The sequence below is a fragment of the Xenopus laevis genome, chromosome 6S (assembly GCF_017654675.1).
Source record: "Xenopus laevis strain J_2021 chromosome 6S, Xenopus_laevis_v10.1, whole genome shotgun sequence".
NCBI lineage: Eukaryota > Metazoa > Chordata > Amphibia > Anura > Pipidae > Xenopus > Xenopus laevis.
In genome coordinates this window covers 74,811,230-74,829,939 of record NC_054382.1, presented here as the reverse complement: position 1 = coordinate 74,829,939, position 18,710 = coordinate 74,811,230, and the positions used below count along the sequence as shown (strand labels likewise).

Genomic DNA, 18,710 nt, shown 5'->3' with positions numbered 1-18,710 from the left:
CTTGCACCCAGGTAACATGACGTCAGCAGGGTGCTGTCCTAGTGAGGATATATATATATATATATATATATATATATATATATATACAGTATATATGATTATGCACCGAAAAGCCACAATAATTTCTGTACAAACATATTTTCTGACATTTTGTCTCCCACTCTGGAGTAGATTTATGTGCCCTAAGGAAAAACACAAAATAAGGAAGTTAATAGTTCCATCTAAAAAAAAAAAAAGAAATAAAAAAGAATAACAATAGATGTTTATGTACAATCAATATCATATGCTGCCTGCTTAATAACTGAACAGGCGTGGTCAATCAACAATAATTAATTTTTATTATTATGGTTAATTTTTATTAAAAGCTCAGGAAGCCTTTTCCTCGGTTTATGTATGTAAGCATATCCAAGTCCACCTTTCAGCATCCTACATAGGGATTCTGGGAGTTTCAGTTCACCAATGAGGGTTGTAGCTTCTCACTTGTTGAACAAAGTTTGCAGCTGGGGTCAGGGAGGGAGGTGATGAGAAGAAGTTCAGGGATCTGGTCTGGGCCGGCCCAGTCTGACCCTGAAAGTGTGAATATATAAACATACATGCACTATAGTAAATGATGGGCATTAGTGGAAAATGCAGTAGCTATAAACATGACTGAGCAACAAACAAGATAATAACTTTCACCCACACTATTTCCCTGCATGTCATACTGGTATGATTTGATTTGATTGCATTTAACTGAACATTTAGGGGCAGATGTATCAAGGGTCGAATATCGAGGGTTAATTAACCCTCGATATTCGACTGCCGAATTAAAATCCTTCGACTTCGAATATCGAAGTCGAAGGATTTTGCGCAAGGATCGAAGGATTTTAATCCATCGATCGAAGGATATTCCTTCGATCAGGAAATTGTTAGCAAGCCTATGGGGACCTAACATTGGCCTCGTAGGTTTTAGGTGGCGAACTAGGGGGTCGAAGAAATTTTTAAAGAGACAGTACTTCGACTATAGAATAGTGGAATAGTCGTCCGATTTTTAGTTCGAATCTTTCGATTCAAAGGTCGTAGTCGAAGGTCGAAGTAGCCAATTCGATGGTCGAAGTAGCCAAAAAAAACATTCGAAATTCTAACTATTTTTCCTCTATTCCTTCACTCGAACTTAGTGAATTGGCCCCTTAGCATAGGGCTAATGTTACACACCAGGTGTGTTAGAAGCTGCAGCACACAACGGACACGACATGTAGGCACAAACACCTGGGTAAAATGTACCTTAATACTTGCAATCTAAAATAAATGTATTGCTTTCTTTTTACAATTTTTTTATTTGTAAATGACAAAGCCTAATCACAGCTGTGCCCATTAGATGGTGCTAAGCAGCTTTCAGACATCCTTCCATGGGCTCACTGACATTTTCCAGACACAGCTCATACATAATACATATTCAATCCCAAGGAGTGTGCTGGCTGTGGTGCGCCACCCTGCTGCCATGCTCCAGCAGATGGTGCGTGCTTTTAATTAGGGCCTGTTCACCTAGAATGTGACATGGGGGGTGTATTGTTAATAGAATTTATTAAATATGGAAGCTCACTCATTTAACAGCTGGTACCCTAGGAGGATTTTTTTTATTATTCTTGCGGAGGGAGGAAGTGTTTCGCTTTCAATTATAACTGGTGATGTTAGAAGGCTTACTCTGTTTGTCTTACATTGACTGAAAATTGTGTTGGTTTAAAAGAAGGTAATAGTAATTGACAGTGATAAATAAACATATTGAGAAGAGAAAAAAGAATAAATTACATAAAAAATACTGAAGCATTTTAGTCTATTATCTAAATATGTAACTACACATATTACACTACACTTTGGCTATTGTTTAATATGCATTTTCCTAGCACAAATCACATTTTAGGGTGTGTGATAGAGACCGTAACACATTCTAATATTGATTTGTACTGTACAATTATTTCTGTTTCTAATTTTTTATCTAATTACAGGGTACCTTTCTATAACTGGGTGAACTCGATCTCCTGACCTCTCAAGGTAATCACCAGAGCAAAACCATTGTCAAGTCATTAGGTAATAGGTAATAATCAGATCACAAGTTCCAACTGCATGCAAAAATAGCTCCTTACCTTTTTTGCATGTGGGCAACCCAGATAATGCTAAACATGTAAGGTAAAAGGAGTGTGCATTAGTGATGTTCAGGATGAGAAAACCTCAAAATGCACCCAACCCCTCCTGCACCCGGCTTTCCCCCTCTATTGATAGACCTGTGCCTACCTGCCGATGACATCAAAAAAGGAACAGGGCTCGCACATGGCCATGAAACCAGAAGCCAGCAGTGTAAGGTCACAGCGGGGAAAGCAGCCAGAAGATCTCAACCAGAACCCACTTGTGAACCATAAAAGTTGTGATCCAAATCTACCTGGCCCGCACATCACTAGTGTGCTTCTGAAGGCAAGTTTCTAACCATTTTGCTCAGATACCGGGTACCCAATTTCTTATGTTAATTTTGATTACAGGCATTTTCTGACAATAGCGTTTTTCTAGAGTGCTGAATTGTTGCTATGTTTGCAGCTATACCTAAAGCAAAGAATACATTGCTAATGAGCATATATTTGTCCATTTGGATGCCCAGCCACGTCCTGGTCTAAATTGGGTCCCAGGGCCTATTAAGACCCGTTGGCAGATATCTCTCAGACAGGCCACAGACAGGTGAATACAGTAATGTATGCAGCTAAACCTCTGATCAACTGCTCCGGCAGGCCCCGAGGGGGTGTGGGATTGCACTCTCGCATCCCTGGAAGTTACTCCACTTGGGGAATACGCAGACAACTCTTTATGGGCCAAAACAACAGGTTATATTGGTCCATGTATGGACAGCTTCATTTGTAATGGTGAATTTTACTGGGATATTGCAGACTTAGTAAATTGCTTATAAAAAGTTTACATGCCCTTTGTAGCCCTCTATTATTCAGTATACAGTAGGATGTCGGTTATTATTCTAAACATTTTTTAAAATTCAAGTTTAAAACGTGGCCATACATGGGACAATTTGATCCCATACTGAGTTGGCATCTTACTGGGCCAAGTATGAGGTCCTCTGATGGTCAAGCCCAACGGAAATATGGCCAAAATTCACTAGATATTTATAGAGCAGGTTTAAAAATTCCATCAAAGACCGCATCAGGTCCTTGCCAGAACAGCCTGTATTTACTGTTGCTGTGATATGATCTTTTGGCCCAATATTACAAAGAAAGATCAGCTTTAGTAGCTTTAGCAATTTTGCTACTTCACAATACAAATATTCATCAACAAACACACAACTTACTGATAAGTCATTTTGCTCTAAGGTAAGTATAGACCATAGCAATGACTTCATTAACAGTGAGCTTTTTTTAAGTAAAAATGTTATACAAAACAGAAAAATGAACAGAAAAATGAACTTAAAAGAGGAAAATCATTAGTTCTGTAAACAAAATGCATTTAAAGTCCTCATACCTTGTTGACATAGAGCTTTTAACAACATTTTAAAGGTAGGCAATATGTTTATGTGAGAAAAGAGGAAAGAAAGAACAAAACTCTGTTGATCCAGTGACTAGATTAGAAGTAGATCCATAAAAATAACTACCCTAAAAGGCTAACTACCCTAAATTTGAAATGTTCTAATTATAATCAGTTACATAGCTAAGTTGAGTTGAGGACCAAAGTCCATCAAGTTTAACCCCTCCAAATGATAATGATACCCATACCTACACACACCCACTGAAACGATCCATTTTATGGAAAAACTGATCTTCCTTTAACTGTCTATAGTGCCCTGTAATGTACTTATAAAGAGTAATCATGTCTCCCTGCAAGTGTCTTTTGTGTTCTTGACAATCTACCCTCAACATTTAAATATTCCTTCTCTATAACCAGTTTAATTGTACAACTCTGCACTCTCTCCAGCTCATTGATATCCCGAAGCCCAAAACTGTACTGCATAATCCAAGTGAGGCCTTACCAGGGACCTATAAAGAGTCAAAATTATGTTTCCAGCTGATTGCTTAGTTACTAGTACAGGTACAGTGTTGGCTATTCAGAATGCTTGGGACATGGGGTTGTCCAGATAAGGGATCTTTCTGGAATATGGAACTCCATACCATAAATCTGCTATCACTCCAATCCAAGTAACTCCAATCGACCTAATCTTATTAGTAAAACCTGCATGGGGTCAGAGACCTCATGGATTTAATTGTATTAGCATTGGTTGGAGCTATGAGGTTTGCTTAAACCAAGGTGCTAAAACAGCAGTGTATGTGGCAAACGATAGGTGTCGCACCCCTGACTATGTTCAAACTTGGTTTTTCTTGGCAGTCTTCAAACGTGTCCTTTTTCCTTTAGATGTTGGTACACATCTTGCTCTTTAGTGCTGAGCCATACGTTTGGGAAACGGTTATTTAGTTTCTCCCGCATACAAGTCTGGGCACTCATCACTGCACTGCATACATAATGTTACTCTGAAAAGAATGGTCATCTGAAAAGAGAATAAATTGAATATTCTATTCCACAATCAATGCCAATATTTTCCAATAATTTGTACAGAGCAATATCATAAAACTATGCCCTTATAGGTATTACCCTTAATCCACATTTGCAGTCTATAATGGCCATACAAACAGCTCATAAACTTTTTGCAGACTTGTTTCTTCAAGATATTACTTGGTGAATAACACCAGAATTATTGCAACACTTTTTTGAACATAAACTTCAGTTTCACAATATAATTGTTTAAGGAAGACAACACAAAGGGGCATATTCATCAAAGGTCGAGTGATACAACCTCACATGAATTTGAATGACCTCGAAACTCGAACGGTATCTTATTTAAGAAAAACTTTAACGTCTAAAACTCAAACTAATATTATCAACACGAAAACTCAAATCAAATTCTCAGAAAAAAAGGCAGGCTATTAACATCTTCAAATAGATCACTGTACCTCTGCCATTGACTTCTACATGAACTCGCCAGATTTTAGGTGGCGTACTATCGAATTTGACTTGTTCCCAGGGTTGAGGTATGATGAATCTCGAATTCAAATTTGAGAAATTTGTGAAAATTTGAATTCTAATTTAGCATTCGAAACTTAATAAATCTGCCCCATAATGTTTCACCTGGGGCTTTAGTGCTTTCTACTCAAAGGCAAGATGCTGGCAACACAGCACAATTCACCAGGTGACAGGCAAACTCTTCACAAAAAGCACAATTGAACATATATAATTACGTACTAAACATCATTTCTTACAGTTGCCACAGATGTATAATTAATCTTTAAAATCTAAATTCATTAAAGTGAGCTTTTTATAAGATGTTTTCAAGGAATTTCTGGGAAGTATGCAAGTCAGACAGGACAAAGAGCAATGAAGAATACATAAAAATCACCAGCTACACTACTGGAAAGTATAATGAAGACAATCACAGTGCCGACATTATTGGAAAAGTAGAGGAAAGCTAACAAAAATCATGAGAAGCAGGTGGATATCCAATTTGTTACATGATGGAGAGGGTAAATGAAATCCGCCTGAATCATCAACATGAACTGTAAGAACACAGAGAAAAACAAGTTAATGGTTTTATGGTTCACATTAGAGAGAAATAGTGGAGCACTTGAACAGCAAGAGGACAACGTAAAAAAAAAAAAAGCATTAACACTTGAAAACAGCAGAAGGTGCGCTTATTTATTCATTACTCTTGATCTGTTGAGAATGAGTGGCATAACTGCATATGAAGCATCACTATACAAGCATAGCACAATTCACATTAGATTTGTTCGTTTAGAATATACATCAAAATTGTATTACAAAAATGTAATATATATTTGAAGGGTCACTTGTGAGAAGACTGACTCAGCAAGAGCTTGGTCAATGCAGCTATTGTATGAGTTGAATTGTTAATGTTGTGAAAAGGAGATAAAAACTCTTTCAAAATTGTCATTTTTGTAACATGCAGTGCCCATTAAGCCAGTTGGCTCTAAAGTGTCATCCTGGAGCTTACGTAATTAATTACCCACACCAGCCAAGACAAATTACTTTAAGCTAAATCTCTATCTATTGCAACAACAGTGGAAAATATACAGAACTGCTAACATATTAAAGCTACTGCGACTGTTGATCTTTTACATTATACTCCACCAGAAAAGAAATATACTATGTGCTTAGAATATGCATATTATATCTAAAATTGCTACTCTGAGTTCCTAGGATAACCTACTGCACTGTAGAGAATAGGGAAATCTTGCTGAATGCTACCGTACTAATATGGAAAAACTTCTTTGCTGCAGTTCCCTCAGAGCAACACGCATCATCCGCTAGTGCACCATTTACCTGAAGCTGTTCCTTTCACATCAGGCAATAAGAGGCAGAAAAATAACCGTTTAACAAAAACAAAAAAAGTACAGGTCGGAACATATTACAAACCAAGTCTGACCCTAACTTAGCCAAGCCCATCTGCAAGGTGCAGACATGCTATGGACCCAAGTACAATTCAAATACCTCCTTCTGTGGTATCACAGAAGGGGAGGGAGTAAAAAGGTAAAGCGCTAAAGTCTAGCAATCTTCCATTGTGGTGACACTAAACACTCCACATCCTCCTGAACTCACATGGAACAATTTTATTCAATCTGAACTTGATCATCTGACTGTTAAACTGAGGGTACCATGGCTTTTTGGCTCACCCATGTTCATTAATATTTTGACGCGGTTCAGTAGAAACCTAAACGTAAAAACCTATTCTCCAAAATAACATGTATTTAATAATTTATTAAAGGTTTGTGCTTAGGCAATGAAATGTTATTATATATACCAGTACTAGGTCGGGTTATGCAAGCAGAAATAGTCAGGAAGTAAACAGTGACAAAGAATTATGTGGGTCAGAGGTGGGAAATACCTTACAAAATAATTGAGAGTTTAAGATCTATGGAATAAAAACATGGAGTGAATATATGAAGAAACACACTGATACAGCCTAACCTTTTCATAAAAAGAAAAACAAAAGAAATCAACAACATGCCAATTAATCCAACTTTCTTTTCATGTAAACTGAAAGGTCAAGATACATTTTTGTTTACACTCATGCATTTGCCTATCTGTTATTGTCACACAGTGAAATTTGCTGACATTTTAAGATCCCCTTACAGCAGTTTTCTATATGACTTAATGCTGAATATGAAAACTTGACATTAAGGGGCAGATTCACTAAGGGTCGAATTTCGAAGTTAAAAATACTTCGAAATTCGACCCTCGAATTGAAATCCTTCGACTTCGAATATCGAAGTCGAAGGATTTAGCACTAATCCTGCGATCGATCGATCGAAGGATTTTTCGTTCGATCGAACGATTAAATCGAACGATTCGAACGATTTTAATTCAACGATCGAAGGAAAATCCTTCGATCAAAAAAAAGATTCGCAAACCTATGGGGACCTTCCCCATAGGCTAACATTGACTTCGGTAGGTTTTACCTGCCGAAGTAGGGGGTCGAAGTTTTTTTTAAAGGGCAAGTACTTCGACTATCGAATGGTCGAATAGTCGAACGATTTTTCGTTCGATTCGTTCGATTTCGTTCGAATTCGAACGAATTTAACCAATTCGATGGTCGAAGTACCAAAAAAATACTTCGAAATTCGAAGTATTTTTCATTCGAATCCTTCACTCGAGCTTAGTGAATCGGCCCCTAATTGTATAAAATTGATATACTGTATATATATATATATATATAAAACAATGTCTTAGGACAGCACCTCATGCCATAAAGCTACCACGTAGCTGCCCCTGTGCAAGGAAATGTGTTAGATATCAATGAAAAATAAGCCAGCACCAAGGGTCTTATTATGAGAAAAATGTGTATTAGTTACATGGTATGTATAACCGACATTTTGGTCCCACTTGGGACCTTTTTCAAGGTAAAAAAAAAGTGGGACCGAAACGTCGGTTATACATACCATGTAACTAATACACATTTTTTTCATAATAAGACCCTTGGTGCTGGCTTATTTTTCATTGAGATATATATATATATATATATATATATATATATATATATATATATATATATATATATATATATATATATATATATATATATATATATATATATATATATATATATATATATAAAGCGTCCATGCCTGGGTGCTATCAGCAAAGTAAGTAAGATATCCTGGAAAGAGGCGAGCACTCACAGGTCTTAAAATGCAAAAAAACTGTGAAATTAATTGAAAATAAATAACTGACGTTTCGGTTAATCCTATAGCCTTTCTCAAAGTGCAACACACAGTGAAGACCAAACATTTAAACTCCAAGAGGCGGGAAAACAAACGTGATGACATCATCAGGTGTCAAGGGGCGTGGAAAAGAGTATACAGCACAAAGAAAAATAAAGCCTGAACATACAATAAAGATAGAATAAAGATAGAATAATATAATATTGCCCACATGCAATCAGTAGTCTCATAAAGAAATTATATGGTTCTTAAGTGCAGATAAATGCATAATCTCAAAACACAACATAATAGTTGAGTAATCATTAACATAGTGTGATTGAGAAAGGCTATAGGAGTAGCCGAAACGTCAGTTATTTTCATAAAATTTCACCGATTTTTTGCATCTTAAGACCTGTGAGTGCTCGCCTCTTTCCAGGATATATATATATATATACACCAATCAAAAAAACCGCACCACACAGGACTTGTAAATGCAAAAAGTGCTAAAAGTATTAATTCGACGTTTCGGTTCCAAATACGAGAACCTTCCTCAGGTGGGGTACACAGTGCACAACAAACAAACTGAATTTAAACCCTAAAATGGCGCCAAACACCCAATCAGTGACGTCATACAATCATTAGTGAGTCATAGTCAGAGTGTATATAGTTTAACCACCACTGGGGCCACTTCCCCTTATAGTGTCGTAACACATGTAATTGGTAAGTAGTGAGAACATACTGTCCATGGAAAGAAAAAAGAACTCATAGTATTGAGTTCTTATGTTTTTAATATTTTTTCTTTCTTTCATGGGATGGCTGGTGGAAAACAGGGATGGCTGGTGGAGGAGTAGAAATAGAAGGACGGCCAAAGTCGAGCCAGGCTCACCCATGGTGCTTGGCTCCCCTGATGTAAGTTTGAGCAGCATGTTACCTGGGGTGTGTGCCTCCTAATATCTAGGAGATTGGTGCAGTGTGTTTCCGATACAAGTGATTGCCGAACGGAACCCTTGGGCCTAGCCTTTCCAGCGAGTCCTCCACAGAAGATCGGGAGTTAGGAAGTGGTTATACCACCCGCGCTATGCCGATTGAGTAGGAGGTTCTCTTCGGACAGAGGCAAGAGGAGCCGGATGATTCATGGCTGGGTTCTGGAGCGGTCCTGGGTACTGACAAGGAGACATAAATAGGGGTGATCCGGAGAGGACACGAGCACTCACCTGATGCATGAGCACACTTTCCCCGCAGAGGTATCGGCTAGCCAGTTGCGGTCGGGTTCAGGGGGAGCCTCGCACTAAGATGAAGGGGTAAGGATGCCGGCTTTACATGGCGATAGATGTGTATCCGCCCGCTGCTCCTCTCACTGGCGCCCCTGTGGAGCGGTCGATCGATGGGAGAAGAAAGGTTTTTTAGAAACACGAGATACTTTTTTCTGCTAAACACTATGTGGATTCTATTTTGTTACAGTTTAATTAGCATTGTCACATTCACGGGTGAATATGGACAGTATGTTCTCACTACTTACCAATTACATGTGTTACGACACTATAAGGGGAAGTGGCCCCAGTGGTTAAACTATATACACTCTGACTATGACTCACTAATGATTGTATGACGTCACTGATTGGGTGTTTGGCGCCATTTTAGGGTTTAAATTCAGTTTGTTTGTTGTGCACTGTGTACCCCACCTGAGGAAGGTTCTCGTATTTGGAACCGAAACGTCGAATTAATACTTTTGCACTTTTTGCATTTACAAGTCCTGTGTGGTGCGTTTTTTTTGATTGGTGTATATGTATGGATTTTTAACCAGCACCCAGGCAGTTGATGCGCTTGAATGTTGTGCTCCAGTATAGGACCTAGTATATATATATACAGTATATATATATATATATATATATATATATATATATATTCATGATGAAATATATATATATATATATATACACACATACACACACATTGTATACTGTACTCAGTTGGGTGGGATTAATTACCCACTAAAATGTATTTTAAGTAATGAAATCATTAAATATCCAATATTTCTTTACTGCACAGTTACATAATTAAAATGAGTTGAAAAAAGACCAAAGTCCACTATGTTCAACCCCTCCAAACGAAACCCAGCATCCATACACACACACTCACACTGACCCCTCCATACACCCACATAAACTAAATATACCATATCTATACTAATTGTAGATTTTAGCATCATGATGGCCTTGGTTATTATGCTTGTGTAAGAAAACATCCAAGCCACTCTTAAAGCATTAACAGAATCAGCCATGAAAAAATCATCTGGCAGGGCATTCCACAACCTAACGGATGTTTTTTTATTATTCTCAGATACTTCTTCATGAAAGTTCACTCTTGCATTTTCCAAAACGGAATCTCTTTTTATCACATTAAGCAAATTGGTGAGTTTGTTTAACCCTGCTGAGTCCAACACTTTGCATATTTGATATTTCTTTCCTATGCCCATGCATTTGTTTTAAAAGGAGTCCCATATTTTACCATGTCACAAAGTGTAACTTAATAAGGGAGTATGAGAAGAACATTTACCTGTTATTATAAGAACTGAACCTCTGGCTTTCTCTTAACATAATCTTGTAGAGAGACAATACTTGTGACTGGCTGGAGGCTGCCATTTTTCAAAGATCATGTGATTCTGCTTGAATACAAAAAGTTTTCATTATTGTGAGACTCCTGTATTAAAATTCTCTAATTTAAGGCAAGGAAACAGACAATGCAACTGTAAATCTCCAAAAAAATCATGGTAACAATGTGGCAATTACCAGTTATAATATTTATTTTCTTATATTATATTCATTGCTATAATATTTTTCTTGGTTTTAAGGTTTTATGGTTTTAAGTTTAATATATATGGAAAAAGAAGGCCAGGTATCTTAGTTGATTATTTCAAAATTGTTTGGCCATCACTCAGTTTGGCTTATTTATTCCATTTGTGTTATCCCAAAAAGGTGGCATAAAAAAGGATATTAAAAAGAGAATTTAAAAATATAACTCTCTTTTACAAAACGTCAGCATGTTTCTATTTCCTGTTGCTTATGCTATATGGATGATGTGGAGATGTGCTTGACCTACAGGAAGTGGAGTGGACATGATGATATTTTGAATCATGGCAACATCATGGGCATGTGCATGTCCTGTCATGGGAAATATGTTTTTTTGTGCAACCACAGTCTAATAATTCCAAAACCTGTTAATGCCCCCTTTAAATTGGCTGTTCAACTTTAAACAAAGAACAATTTGTTTTCAATTTTTATTTGAGGTGTTTGAGTTATTTAGCTTTTTATTTAGCAACTCTCCAGTTTGTAGTTTCAGCCATCTGATCGCTAGGGTGCGATTACTCTAGCAACCATGCACTGTTTTTAAGGAAATATTGGAATATAATTAGGAGAGGCCTGAATAGAAAGATGAGTAATAAAAAGTAGCAATTGTAAAATTGTGTAGCCTTACAGAGCATTTGTTTTTAGATGGGATCGGTGACCCCCATTTGAAAGCTGGAAAGGGTCAGAAGAAGACAAAATTCAATTATAAAAATGAAGACCAATTGAAAATTTGCTTAGAATATGCCATTCTATAATAAATTCATACTGAAAGTTAGCTTAAAGGTGAACAACCCCTGCAGCAGTAGATGATGTAAGTTGTAGTGAGGCTTCATTTTACAGTGACAGTTGCTGAATATTGAGACTACTTAGCTTTGACACAATGAACCGAGACAACTTGGTAACTGACTTTCCTTTCCTCAGCTCAAAGACAAAGTTCAATGTCAACGTAATATGGGGTTAACACACACCCCCAAGGTTCAAGCGTGCAGTGGGATTATACATTGGAACATAGGCAAGTTTCCATAATAAATGCTGATTATTGCACTACAAATAGCGCTGAGAAGTAAGGAGATACAATACTGTAATAGAGGAATAGGTAGGCACTCACACTTTATACATTTGGTGATAGCATACCATACCTCCCAACACTTTGGAAATAAAAAGAGGGGCAAAAATGTTTGGCCACGCCCATTTTTGTGACCACACCCCCTAATTACCATGTTCATTTTACAAAATTTGGCAGGTTATGAAAGTTTGAACATATTTCTGTTTTTTTTCCAGTTACAGTTTTGCTGCTGAAGGTGAATTGCCCTTTAAGCTGTGAGTCTAACTTCTCCCAAGGAACTTGTTATTTTATATTGTTACGATTACTTATTTGCTTATCTCAAAATTGTTACAAAAGTATCTTATCTGCAGCTGTGGCTGTTCTGGGCTCTCTGCCAAAAGCCAATTAAGTTAGAAACATTTTTCTGGCTGTTCAGTGCAGAGAAAATCAGGCCTTTCCAGTACAAACGAGGGACTGTGGGTTGAGCTGTCAAAAGAGGGACTGTCCCTCTGAAAATGGGACAGTTGGGAGGTATGTGTGAAGTTAACCAGTGTGAATGTTCCCCACTCACATTGTCAATCTTAGAAATACAATTGATACAATTCTAAAATATTAGAAAAGCTGAAATCAGTGAGCTTTGGAAAATAAAAATATAGTAGTTATGAGCGCTTTAGCTATGCCGGGACTTCCTTTTATTTTCGTTGATTTTTTGTATCAATAATTTTTATTGAGGAAATCGTGCATAACAACAAAGTCGGCAGCATTGTTACAGGTACTACATAAATACAGGTAGTATCGAAAATGTTTCTGTAGCGAACAATAAAACAGCTGTAGCCAACCGTAACAACAAGCATAGTACAGAGCATGAATACTGAACATGTGTCAAGGCTAAATAATACAAAGAATAAACAGTACACGTTTCCCTTTTTACATAGAATGCAAGAGAAAAAGGAAAAGCTACAAAACATAGGGCCGAGAAAAGAAAAGCAAAAAGAAAAGAAAAGAAAGGGAAAAAAAAAAAAAAAAAAGGGGGGGGTGAAAGTCCACTGCCGTAGCAACCCAGGTTATATGAGTGGGAATTAATCAATCAATATCTGCCCACCTAGAAACATTGCAATCTGTACTCAGTAAACTAGTGCCGATCGATTAAGCCCAGTCGGATAGCGGTAGGTGATCCAGGGGGCCGGGACTTCCTTTTAACATTGTTTCTAGATATTGTTGCTGTTACTGTGAGGAAATATAGGAAGTAGAATGCCAGTAGTATTTTTGTCCCAGGTCCCCTCCCATAGCTGTGACACCAAGGGCTTGTGTGATAGGAGCAGCTGAAAGTGCCGAAAGAGGGAGAGAAAAAAATGAGACCTTCACTGTGTCACATAGATTACCTGCTGCTTAGGTCGTGTGAGTGTTTACACTTTTAGCATATTAAGATGTGTAATAACCACATTATAAGATCTCACTGGTTTATATACTGTATCAATATATTTAAGACAGAGACATTTTGTGCATACTGCTACTGAAAAATGCCTTACCCTTTAAACAAAACAGGGATTGTTTGTCCATATATTGCAATATATTTAAGCTGGCCAACTACGTCAAAGTCATCCCATATCTGGCCAGTCCTATGCTCAATTTTCATTTGATTCATTAATGAAACCATAGAATTCTTAATGAATCAAATGAAAATTGAGCATAGGACTGGCCAGATATGGGATGACTTTGACGTAGTTGGCCAGCTTAAATATATTGCAATATATGGACAAACAATCCCTGTTTTGTTTAAAGGGTAAGGCATTTTTCAGTAGCAGTATGCACAAAATGTCTCTGTCTTAAATATATTGATAATGGGTTGAGTGCAGAGGAATCTTGTATTTGTCTATATGTATTTTGTGGTCACCCCCTCATTGCACCCCCGCCTAATGATTTTAAAAACTAGTGGTGAGCACAACTTTCCCTTGTTTGTTATAGTTCTACAGGAGCAGTGACCAGCTCCATGTTGTAGCTCCCACCCCCTCCAACTATAGTCAGGTGATCCCACTGGTGTCTAATAAAAGGGCAGCCAAGTTTGGGAGTTTTACTTTGAAAGCAGCTAGTAAGTTGCAGGTAAAACGTATTTGTCCCTTTTATAAAATGTATAATGAAACCATAGAATTCTTAATGAATCAAATGAAAATTGAGCATAGGACTGGCCAGATATGGGATGACTTTGACGTAGTTGGCCAGCTTAAATATATTGCAATATATGGACAAACAATCCCTGTTTTGTTTAAAGGGTAAGGCATTTTTCAGTAGCAGTATGCACAAAATGTCTCTGTCTTAAATATATTGATAATGGGTTGAGTGCAGAGGAATCTTGTATTTGTCTATATGTATTTTGTGGTCACCCCCTCATTGCACCCCCGCCTAATGATTTTAAAAACTAGTGGTGAGCACAACTTTCCCTTGTTTGTTATATACTGTATCATGTTGACTGTAGCAGACTTAGGGGTCCGTTTACTAAAGCGCGGTAAAAATATTCGCACAAAATATAGACAAATTTGTTGCAGAATATGTTTTCGTCAGTTTACTAACCTGCGGTAAATATAAATTTGCAAATTTTCTTGCGCAAGAATATGTTTTCGCCAGTTATCGCATTCGCTGAAAATAACGTTACCTACACATTAAAGGCTGGTTTGCTAAACAGCGAAATGTGCAAAAGACAAAATTTACGCAAGAATATTCGCAAAATTTTACCGCCACCTATGTAGTGGTGTAAAAGTATTTTTTCGCTAGAAAATTCTCAGGGTGCAGGAAATATTCCATAATACAGTTTTTTTTACCCATCATTCTTTTCTGACAGGAGAGAGATCTGTAGCTATTACTGGCAGGATGTTTTGGCTTCTGCTTCTATCTGTTGCAACAGCAGCAGTTTCAGCTCAGAGTCGTATTATTGGGAGCGGCATCACAGTCCAAGGATTCGTCAGCCTCTACACTTTTTTGGTTTCATTGTGATTGGCTACATTAAACTGTGCATTTCTATGAAGCAAAGAGATTGACTGGTATGATTTCTTGTTCCTATGATTCTATTGGCCGAAGGGTTTATATGATGCAGACATGTTTGATTGGTGTTACTCTGGTGATGTTGTTGGATGGTATAATCATCAGTCAATAAAGTTTATGAGTTTTGAAGATCCATTTCTGGTCATAAATGTCACAGTAAAAATTGCCATAATACTTGCCATAAAACAAGACTATTTTATAGCATAAATATTCGCAAAAACTTAATTTGTCGTCAGAAAACTGGCAACTCGCTAAAATTACCGTAAGCTGGTTCGTTAACATAGTTACTGCGAGTGATCACAATGACTTCTGAGCGCATCGCTGTTTAGTAAACTTAGTCGCTGCGAAAATTCTGGTGGAAAAATATTCTCAGCGATAACATGCGGAAACTTAGGGGCGTATTTATCAAAGGTCGAAGTTAAAAAAACTTCAAACTTTGAATTCAAACAGACCAATCGAATGGAGGTCGAAGTTTTTTTCGGGTCGAATTCGGCCTACTTCGAATCGTACGATCGTACTTCGATTCGAAGTTTTTTTAACTTCGACCTTCGATCTCCCAAACTCCCCCAATTTCCTCCATACAGGTTGTAGGAGGTCCCCCATAGGCTAAAATAGCACTTCAGCAGCTTTTAGGTGGCGAATGGTCGAAGTTATAAAGAGACAGTACTTCAAAAAAATTCGACCTTCGAATTTGGAAGTTTTTTCAAATTTGAATCGAAGTATGACTATTCCCTAGTCGAAGTACACAAAAAATAGCTCAAAATTCAAAGTTTTTCACTTCGAAACTTCACCTCGAGCTTTGATAAATCTGCCCCTTAAAGTCAAATTTACCGCACTTTAGTAAATGGACCCCTTTATCCCTAGCCCAGTGCACTTATCATATTAGATGTCTTTTTAAATGCTTTGTATTACACAATTTACAAGCTGGCTAATCAGTTCCTCCCAATCTTTAAACTGAAATGGTTGTAAATGGTTTAAATAGGCAGTTGTGTACCTAGAAAATCAATTTTACAGTGTTGCTGTAAAATATTACACTACCAATACGGAGAAGTAGGCAACATTCTGCAATTGTAGACTTTCTTCAGATCGGTCCCGGTATTAACTATTTAATGGGAACTCCACCCAAATTTTTTTGCCATAATAAAAAGAAAAGTAACTGATCCATGTTTTTTTTATAAAATACAGACAGTTCATAAATAAAGTGCCACCACAAGCAGGCCAGTTACACCATTACTCAGAAAACTTATTATATCTGCACACATGCATTTAAAAAGTAGGTATATGTATGATCTAGATTCTCTATGTGCTGCTATAAAAACATTTGGCAGCCAAGTAGCCTATACAGGTTTTGTTTATAAATTAAAACCAAGTTTATGATTTACTAATAGAGAGAATTTTTTGGGACCATATTCACGTGCAGCCCATATTGCCATGTGCATTTAGGTAGAAAACTAGATCATACAAGCACCTAGCTTTGGCTCTGTAACAGGTTAATATACCACAGTGTTTTAGATGAGTCAGACATGCCAGTTCTGCTTTCTTTGCCTCTTCATTAAAATTTGGAACCATATTTGCAGGGATTTGAGTATGCCACAGCCAGCTATTTTTGTAACTAATGAATAGGGATCTACAGGATTGGTCCAAATACTGAATCTGGCACAAATTATTTGACTGAATCCCAAACTGAAGCTGAACTCTGATTTCCATATGTAAATGAGCGCACACACCTCCAAAAATTTGAGGAAAGATTCGTCAGATTCAGTTTTCAAGTAGTGTAAGTGTACATATGATTAAGACTTCATATTAGCTTTTGGTGAATCAGAACCCTAAAAAAAGGCTGAAATTTGGTAAACTGATTACATGCCTTGTAATGATGAACTGTTAGCTGTCTCGGTATGTAGTACTTTTAAAAATAACCAGCAGCTGCAAGATATATCTTTTACACTGCTTGAATAATTGAAAATATGTGTGCCATTATAATTTAATGACATTTGTTTGTATTTAGTGCATAAACTCCAATATCATCTGTTTTTCTACAGATTCAGGCAGCAGGAAGCATTTGTGGTCTTGTCATTCAGGAATTGGTGGAGTAAACTTAGGTAAGAAAGTAGTTTTATAAATGCATTGTCTACATATAGTTTGAGATTATAATTGTCTTTCATATTTCTCTACACTACTGACAACACCACTGTGCATAGGATATATATAACTTAATTCTATACAATATTACCTTGCATTAAGATGGATGTTTAAAGAAGTGTTAACACAGATGGTAGTCAACATTAACAGGGCTTTAATTTGCTATAATGGGGCTTTGTACTACTTATTTAAAAAGTCTCTAGCCCCTATTAGCACACTTCCTACCCTGCAAACTAAGTAGAATACAGCCCCTAATTGCAAAGAAAAAAACCTTACTATTATTAAGGCTTGTCCATGCCCCTGATCCACCATGGCCGCAACCTGTAATGATTAACCACAGAGGTGTGAATGGCAGGTAGGAACCTACGTTTTTGCTAACCTGGTATATATTCATAAAAAGCAGGTCTAAGACTGGATGTGTTGATATGGTTAAAAACAATGCTTTAAAGTGGACCTGTCACCCAGACACATAAAGCTGTATAATAAAAGTCCTTTTCAAATTAAACATGAAATCCAATTTCTATTTTTTATTAAAGCATTCATAGCTGTCATACCAGGCTAACTTCCCACAGGCTACAGTGTAGGGCAGTGTAGGGCAGGCAGAGTATGGCACACCCAGGTAGCATAGGGCAGGCAGAGTATGACACACACATGGAGCATAGGACAGGCAGAGTATGACACACACAGGGAGCATAGGGCAGGCAGAGTATGACACACACACAGGGAGCATAAGGCAGGCAGAGTATGGCACACCCAAGGAGCATAGGACAGGCAGAGTATGGCACACCCAAGGAGAGTAAGCAAGCAGAGTATGGCATACCCAGGGAGTGTAGGACAAGCAGAGTATGGCACACACACAGAGCATAGGGCAGGCAGGCAATGACACATAGGGAGCATAGGGCAGACAGAGTATGACACACACACAGGTAGCATAGGGCAGGCAGAGTGTGGCACACTCAAGGAGCATAGGGCAGGCAGAGTATGGCACACCCAAGGAGAGTAGGGCCAGCAGAGTATGGCATACCCAGGGAGTGTAGGACAAGCAGAGTATGGCACACACAGAGCATAGGGCAGGCAGGCTATGGCACATAGGGAGCATAGGGCAGGCAGAGTATGACACACACACAGGTAGCATAGGGCAGACAGAGTGTGGCACACACAGGGAACATAGTGCAGGCACAGTATGGCACACACGGGGAACATAGGGCAGGCAGAGTATGGCACACACAGGGAGCATAGGGCAGGCAGAGTATGGCACACACAGGGAAGACAGAATAGAGCAGGAGAGAGGGAAAACTATCAGGAGTCTAAGATAGACAGTTCATACTGTGCTACATACAGTGACATAATGCTTGTGCCTTTCCAGCTGTTTGTATGAGGCTTTTGTGGTGTGAACAAGGTGTTACACAC

General features: G+C 37.8%; 1 protein-coding gene and 1 long non-coding RNA gene across 2 annotated transcripts in view; one reads left to right on the top strand and one right to left on the bottom strand.

The window, feature by feature from the left end:
• Positions 1 to 10,876, bottom strand: part of lyrm4.S (LYR motif containing 4 S homeolog) — a 50,966-nt gene extending 40,090 nt beyond the window's left edge. The window contains exon 1 of the mRNA XM_018223631.2: positions 10,791 to 10,876. Within this exon, the coding sequence (XP_018079120.1) occupies positions 10,791 to 10,876 (86 nt within the window). The remainder of the gene's footprint in view (positions 1 to 10,790) is intronic.
• Positions 1,982 to 12,086, top strand: LOC121395108. The gene is made up of 3 exons (XR_005962249.1): positions 1,982 to 2,031; positions 10,575 to 10,645; positions 12,002 to 12,086. It is a non-coding gene; the product is annotated as an uncharacterized LOC121395108 (long non-coding RNA).
• The last annotated feature ends 6,624 nt before the right edge of the window (positions 12,087 to 18,710 follow it).